The following is a 7,520-nucleotide window of genomic DNA, read 5'->3' on the forward strand; positions in this document are numbered from 1 at the left end:
CCGCCCGTTCACGCTCCACTAACCTCTGAACCGTGAGTACATAACTTTGGAAAACTCCCGCCTGTTATCTCACTTTCTTAAACGTAAACATTTGGCAGCCACCGGACTAAAAAAACTCTCAACTTTACATATCCACTTTAAATTTTCATGTATGGGTTTGCCTCTAACCACGTCAGAGTCTGAATTGGCCACGTAAAGGTGTGGCATTGGTGTACCCAAAAATTGGTGTAGGCGAAACTTTATTCAAACAATAAAAGATCAAATTTTGTGTCAAACATTTGACTAATGAATTAGTAGATTAGGAACAAAGATAAGAACGAAGAAAAAGTGCGAAATGGTGAAAGAAAGCAGACAAAACACCTGCAACATATTATGGGCACCCTCCCAAGAGCAATATCTAACAAACCTTTTCATTCATGTTCCTATCTATTCCTTCCATACAACTCAAGTGGAAAGTTTGTTCTCTGCTCATCCACTTGCGGACCAAAATACTGCTACTCCAATTACCCGTATCCAAATATCTCAAATAAAGATATTTTTCTCTTTCCATCTTCTTCCCCTTACTTAAATCTGAAAAAACCTCACCACACAAAAGTGAAAAAGTTGAGATATGAATGATTAAAAAATGTTTCCAATTCATAGCGTGTAATATGTCTAACCTTGTTTCCTACCTAAAATTGATATTTTGATAATGTGATCTATTCCTCTCTTGTTATCCTTATTTAGGTCTACTTATTCATATAATCGAGGGGGAGAAGGACATGGAAAATGGTGCTTAGCTTTACGCTTTTTGTTTGTTCTATCTTCCTGGTACTGCAATTCTATGTCACCGTTCAGATATATGAGGTATTCACTATTTTGGTGGCTTTAGGTTTGCAATGAGATATGATGTGAGCCAGGAGCTATGTTCCAGATCTGTACCTCACCTCACTTGTAAGGGAAGCTACTTCCCAACCAACAAGCACTTTTATAAATATCAGAACTTAAAATTGGACAATATTTTATTGAAATTTAACTTACACTTTCTTGATCTGTAATTTGTGTTGGACTGGACTCCACTTTGTTTTCATGTTTCTGATTTTAAAATCAACTACCTTTGAAAATGTGTGATGTACTCAAGCCAGTTCTTTGTAAGTTAACAGCTCAAGAGTAAAACAAAAACCATTGAACAACTCATGCAGGAATGATTAAATAACTTACAATGATTTGACATTGGTAGAAAACTAACAATCACGGCTATAATTGATTACAGTAAACATTTTCTCAATGTTTGTGATATTTAAGCAAAGTGGGAAATCGGTCATCAATAACACCATTTGTCATGAGTTGCCATAAGCATTAGTAATTTCTGTGATGAAAGCTGTTTCTTTATTCTGGCCAAAGCTTCTTTAGCATCTGAACCAGATATAACAAGAAATTTTGGACCACCTAATCATTCTACCGGCTAAGATAAGTTATGCTTTCCAGATAAACATTTGAAAATGCTTCCACCAAAATAAAGAAAGTCAATCTCATGCACTCTTTATCTAACACTACACATTTATCCTAATTATTAATATCTAACGAGTAGGACCAACCATACCCAAGGAATAGGATCACCAATACCAAGGAATAGGATCACCAATGTCCATTAAAATGTTGTTGGACCCATATGACTAAAGACATCCGCGATCCCAAAAGCTCATTGAAAAATAATAGTATTCTGCGGTTGCAATTGTAAACCAAATATTAAAAACACGCCCGAATGGTTGTAATCGTAAATATGCTAGATTCACTTTCGTAAAGAATAAGAAAGTAAGAGTATTATGTGGTTTTTAAAACCGACATACAGCAGGTGATGAATTCTCTCGGTTGTTAATTTGACAAATTGACAGAGAGAACTTTTTTTTAGTCACCAACTTGCATTAAATCTCACCAGCCAAGTTGCTTCATTTCCTAAGAAGGAGAAGGTAAAAAGATAATGGAAAATCCAATGGCTGAAAGCCAGCTGATAGCAACTTCTATCTAAAACAACATGGCATTGGACAAGCCATGATGTCCCCTCACCTATATATATACATTGTTCCATCCCTCCCATAACTTCTCAAGCCACCAAACCATCTAAGCTACATTCCACTTTTTATTTCCCTTTCCCTAATGGCTTCAATCTTTTCACCTCTCACCATAATCTTCTTCTTCCTCCTAGTCCTTTGGGGTGGCGAGGCACGTGACCCTTTTGCGTGTGACCCAAAGAACGCCGCCACAAGCAGCTTACCCTTTTGCAAGGCGTCGCTGGCAATAGCAGAAAGAGTGAAGGACCTGATTGGAAGGTTGACAATGGAAGAAAAGGTGGGCTTGCTAGTGAACAATGCTGCGGCAGTTCCACGGCTTGGAATCAAAGGGTATGAGTGGTGGTCGGAGGCACTGCATGGGGTCTCAAATGTGGGCCCCGGAACCAAGTTTGGCGGCCAGTTTCCCGCCGCCACTAGCTTCCCTCAAGTCATCACCACCGCTGCTTCTTTCAATGCTTCTTTGTGGGAAGCTATTGGACGGGTAAGCTTTTCTTTCATGGCTTCTGTTTTCTTAGCAGAATGGAATATCACTTTATTTTTAATGATATTTTTATTTATTAATATTTCGGTACAAATACTTTATTAATTAAGAATTATATTGTAATTTTCTAATAATTATTTTAATATTTTTGTCGAGATATCTTTCACTATGTTTGATTGAAGTGGAGAAACACTGAAGGAAAAAAGTATTGAAGGGAGAGAAAAAAAGTAATGTAGATGTCACACATTTTTCTTTCTCGTCACTCTAGTAAAAAAATTGGAAAAGTGGAGGCGGTGGATACTTTTTTTTGTTTTTGGAAAGAAACTGCAACTTTTCTTTTATACTCTCATCCATTAATTCGTTACTTTTTTTCGGTAATACAAGCTGAATTGGGGAAGACAAAAATTGCATTAATGTTCAAGACTTCTTAATCACAATAATTATTTTAGAAAATTGTATAGTCAGATTTTGAAAGAAACCTTTTTGAATTGGTTAAATACTTCTTTTAGAAACATTTGATATAAATAGATAGGACTTGATTATTTTTAATTTTTTTTTTTTTTGTCGAAAGGTACTGTAATTAGAAAAAAGTCATAACTATTTTGTAAATCATGGATGCATTTGAAAGAAATACTTTTCGTTAATATTTAATATTCAGGGGACGTTTTACTTTTTATATTTATATTAAAAAAAAATTGTAAGCTTGTAAATAAATTTTAAATTTGTGCAGATATCATAAAAAATTTATACGTGTTGCTGAAAACAGAGGCCTTAGAAACGTGTTTATAAAAAGTGTAATGAATGTATGTGTAGGTGGCCTCAGACGAAGCAAGAGCAATGTACAATGGGGGAACGGGTGGGCTTACATACTGGAGCCCGAACGTGAACATTTTTAGAGACCCACGGTGGGGCCGCGGGCAGGAGACTCCCGGCGAGGACCCAATACTTGCCGGAAAATATGCGGGCAGTTACGTGAGGGGACTGCAGGGGAGCGACGGTAAGCGGTTGAAGGTGGCGGCTTCTTGCAAACACTTTACGGCTTATGACCTTGATAATTGGAAGGGTGTGGATCGGTTTCACTTCAATGCAGAGGTAAGGTTTATTTGGTGTTTCTTCCAACTGAATTGTAGGGATGAAATGATATAGGTTTGTTTGAAGTTGATGTGCAGGTTAGCAAGCAGGATATGGAGGATACGTTCAACGTGCCATTCCGAATGTGCGTGAAGGAAGGAAAGGTGGCGAGTGTGATGTGTTCTTACAATCAGGTTAACGGCGTTCCTACCTGTGCAGACCCCATCCTTCTAAACACAACTCTTCGAGGCCTGTGGGGTCTTAACGGGTACATTGTATCAGACTGTGACTCTGTTGGAGTTTTCTACAATGCCCAACATTACACATCTACGCCGGAACAAGCTGCTGCTGCTGCCATTCAAGCAGGCCAGTTCCTTCTATTACTAGTTCCAATTTTATTTCTTCATTTCTTCTGGAAAAACACTTCATATTCGATCATGCTACAGGTTTGGATTTGGATTGTGGGCCTTTTCTAGCCCAGCACACGCACAATGCTGTCAAAAAAGGCCTGTTGAGAGAAGCTCATGTGAATGGGGCCTTGGCGAACACGTTGACGGTCCAAATGAGATTAGGGATGTATGATGGTGAGCAACCCGGTCATCCGTATGCCAATCTTGGGCCAAAAGATGTCTGCAGCCCAAGTAATCAAGACCTTGCCCACGAAGCCGCAAGACAAGGAATTGTCCTACTTAAAAACAAAGGCCCTTCTTTGCCTCTCTCCACAAGGCGTCACCGCACCCTGGCTGTTATTGGGCCCAATTCGAATGCCACTGTCACAATGATTGGAAACTATGCAGGTACAACCTTCTTCTTTTCATTCCCCAAAAATCTTGTAAACTAAAAATTCATCTAACCATCTCTTCATCTGCTTATTAGGTATTGCTTGCGGATACACTAGCCCTCTGCAGGGAATAGGGAAATACACCAAGACTATTCACGAGCTGGGTTGTTCAAATGTGGCTTGCACAGATGACAAGCAATTCGGGAGAGCTATAAATGCAGCCCAGCAAGCAGATGCGACTGTGCTGGTGATGGGCCTGGATCAGTCCATCGAGGCTGAAACTGTGGACAGGGTGGGCCTGCTTCTTCCTGGTCACCAACAAGACCTTGTGTCGAAAGTAGCATCTGCCTCCAAGGGCCCAACAATTTTGGTAATAATGTCCGGTGGGCCTGTGGATATAACTTTCGCAAAGAATGATCCTCGAATCCAAGGAATTTTTTGGGCCGGTTATCCCGGTCAAGCTGGTGGTGCTGCCATTGCAGATATCTTGTTTGGAACATCAAGCCCTGGTTTGTCTGTCTTCTTTTGGACTCTTTCTTCCTACACCTCCATACCTTCTTGTGCCACCCCATACTAAATATGAAAATACCATTTTATCCTTTTTTTTTTCACCCCCTTGAATTTATGTAATCCGGATAAATTCCGGATTACATAATCCGGAAGTCAATTTCATATTTAGAAAAGACTTCCGGATTATGTAATCTGGAAGCTAATAACACATCTGAAAAAAAGACTTCCGGATTACATAATCCGGAAGCTAATCTTATGTATAGAAAAGACTTCCGGATTATGTAATCCAGAATCTAATCACAAAAGACTTCCGGATTACATAATCCGGAAGCTAATTCTGAATCTAGAAAAAGACTTCCAGATTATGTAATCCGGAATATTGAAAAGGGTATTTTTGGAATAAGAAAAATTTATGGGGGTGGCACAAGAAGGTATGGAGGTACAGGAAGAAGCAGCCCTTCTTTTGAGTCTTGAGAAAATGCCCTTGTAGGCCCAAATAAAGTGTATGGAAATGCAGAGCTAAATTACGTATTATATTTGAATTTCAGGAGGGAAGCTACCTATGACATGGTACCCAGAAGGGTACGTTGAAAAGTTGGCAATGACAAATATGGCAATGCGATCAAAGCGATCGAAAGGGTACCCAGGAAGAACCTACAGATTTTACAGTGGGCCTGTGGTGTATTCATTTGGTTACGGATTGTATTACACGCATTTTGTTCATACATTGGTAAGTGCACCCAAAGTGGTATCAATTCCCGTGGATGGGCACCGGCACAACAATAGCTCCAACATTGCCAACAATGCAGTTAAAGTGACACATGCCCGATGTGCCAAGCTTTCTATTAGCCTTCAGGTGGACGTTAAAAATGTTGGCTCCAGAGATGCCACGCACACGCTGTTAGTCTTCTCCGCACCACCTGCAGGTAATGCTCAATGGGCTCCACACAAGCAACTTGTGGCTTTTCACAAACTCCATCTTCCTGCCAAGGCCCAAGACCGAGTGCGTATCAACATTCACGTTTGCAAGCTCCTCAGTGTGGTTGACAGGTCCGGGACTAGGAGAGTTCCAATGGGCTTGCACACTCTTCACATTGCTGATATTAAACACACTCTCACACTTCACCCACACATCAACTCTTGAAATTTTTTCAATCATACTCATGCAAAATATACACACTACCTGCCAAACACCCTATACACAAGTGTATAATACATAGTATCATAGATGCCACACACATTTCAAGTTTCGCCTCTAAACTTCCTACATGGTGTTTCGGTTCAAATCAACCGCAAATTACATTGATTCATCAATCACAGCCAATAAAGTAACAGAGTTGGTTGCGATTTTTGAAGGAGAGATTAGAGCAATGTATTTTTCTCTCTCCCATTCATCACTACTTTGTTTACCATTCATTTTGCATGTACTTTTATTGATACAGGACATTAGTATACTTTGGTCAAATATAGTTCTATGTTTGGTAATCAGGACGAGCTTTTTAACCATGATGAGCAGAGCTTACATCACCAAATCACTTGGACCTTTCCATTTGTACTTCATTTTTACAATTGCAACCATGTTTAACCAACTGAATTAGATTTCCCTGACATCAATATATATCCACACTTAATGGATTTTAAAAAGATAATAATACATAGTTACGAGATACTGATAACAAATTATTATTAAGAGTTCCAAAAAAAGGTGTGCCACCGAACGACACAAATTAATTTTTAATATCACACAATTTTTTACTTAAACTTTTAATGGTGTTGGCCTCTCCTCTCCTCATGTTATTTTTTACTTAAACTTTTAATGGTAAATGATAGTGTGTATTTTCTTTAGCCTTTTATATTGAATTCAATAAAAGTACAAGACTCCTACATATTATGAATGGAATACAAGATTGGAATTTTACCTTTTTTCTGGTCAGATTTTAACTACACTAAATTGTCATTGTATTCAATTTTTGAATGGTATGAACCCCATCCCCTTACTAGGTTTGGAATGGTGTGAAAGTATAGTGTTTGAAGGAAGGTAAATGTAAAATATATTAGACATTGGGGAAGCTACATACATAAATTATTTAATAGCTTACTATTTTTCCAAATAAGGAAACAACAACCAGAATGCAACTTGGCTTCGTACAAAATGAGCCTCCCATATTAATAAAAAGTGAGGCTATCAAAAACAAAAAGTGAGTCTCCCATCATTTAAATTTTAAAGAGCGAGAAAAACTATTAAGGCAATCATGTGACATATAAACCAATAATGATCCAAACTGATGACAGAAGCTGGCATGTGTAGGCCAAAAAGAGCTCAGTCCAAAAAATACAATTAAAATATGAATAAAAATATGCAGTAATGCTTTCATATTGGAAATGGCCTTGATGTTGATATATAGCTTATAAGAAGCCAATAGAACACAGTAAAGCATTTAATTCAAGTTCCCATGTTCCGAAAATATGGTGTCACAGATTCCACGCTTTGACTTGTATCATTCAGCCGGAATGAAGGACTTCTTTCACTGTTCAAAATAGCTTCCAATTATAATAACTTTGCAGTGCAATAAAAAAGTGTATCATATCAGAATACAGCTGATGGAAAGCTTTTGCCCGTTTTCAT

At 38.4% G+C, this 7,520-nt stretch overlaps 1 protein-coding gene across 1 annotated transcript; it reads left to right on the forward strand.

Annotated features, from left to right (window-relative positions):
- The first annotated feature begins 1,937 nt into the window (after positions 1-1,937).
- On the forward strand, positions 1,938-6,488 carry LOC137830212 (probable beta-D-xylosidase 2). The gene is made up of 6 exons (XM_068637402.1): positions 1,938-2,532; positions 3,346-3,624; positions 3,702-3,969; positions 4,050-4,400; positions 4,480-4,893; positions 5,443-6,488. Exons 1-6 carry the CDS (start codon positions 2,137-2,139, stop codon positions 6,036-6,038), a joined length of 2,304 nt encoding a protein of 767 aa, XP_068493503.1. The 5' UTR covers positions 1,938-2,136; the 3' UTR covers positions 6,039-6,488.
- The last annotated feature ends 1,032 nt before the right edge of the window (positions 6,489-7,520 follow it).

This window comes from Phaseolus vulgaris, chromosome 7 (assembly GCF_000499845.2).
Source record: "Phaseolus vulgaris cultivar G19833 chromosome 7, P. vulgaris v2.0, whole genome shotgun sequence".
Lineage (NCBI taxonomy): Eukaryota > Viridiplantae > Streptophyta > Magnoliopsida > Fabales > Fabaceae > Phaseolus > Phaseolus vulgaris.

Excerpts from the sequence above, each read along its gene's own strand:
- LOC137830212 (XM_068637402.1), top strand. The coding sequence starts at position 2,137 with ATGGCTTCAATCTTTTCACCTCTCACCATAATCTTCTTCTTCCTCCTA. Across the intron at positions 3,625-3,701 it reads GGTTTCACTTCAATGCAGAG|GTTAGCAAGCAGGATATGGA; the intron begins GTAAGGTTTATT and ends GTTGATGTGCAG. Across the intron at positions 4,894-5,442 it reads GTTTGGAACATCAAGCCCTG|GAGGGAAGCTACCTATGACA; the intron begins GTTTGTCTGTCT and ends TTTGAATTTCAG.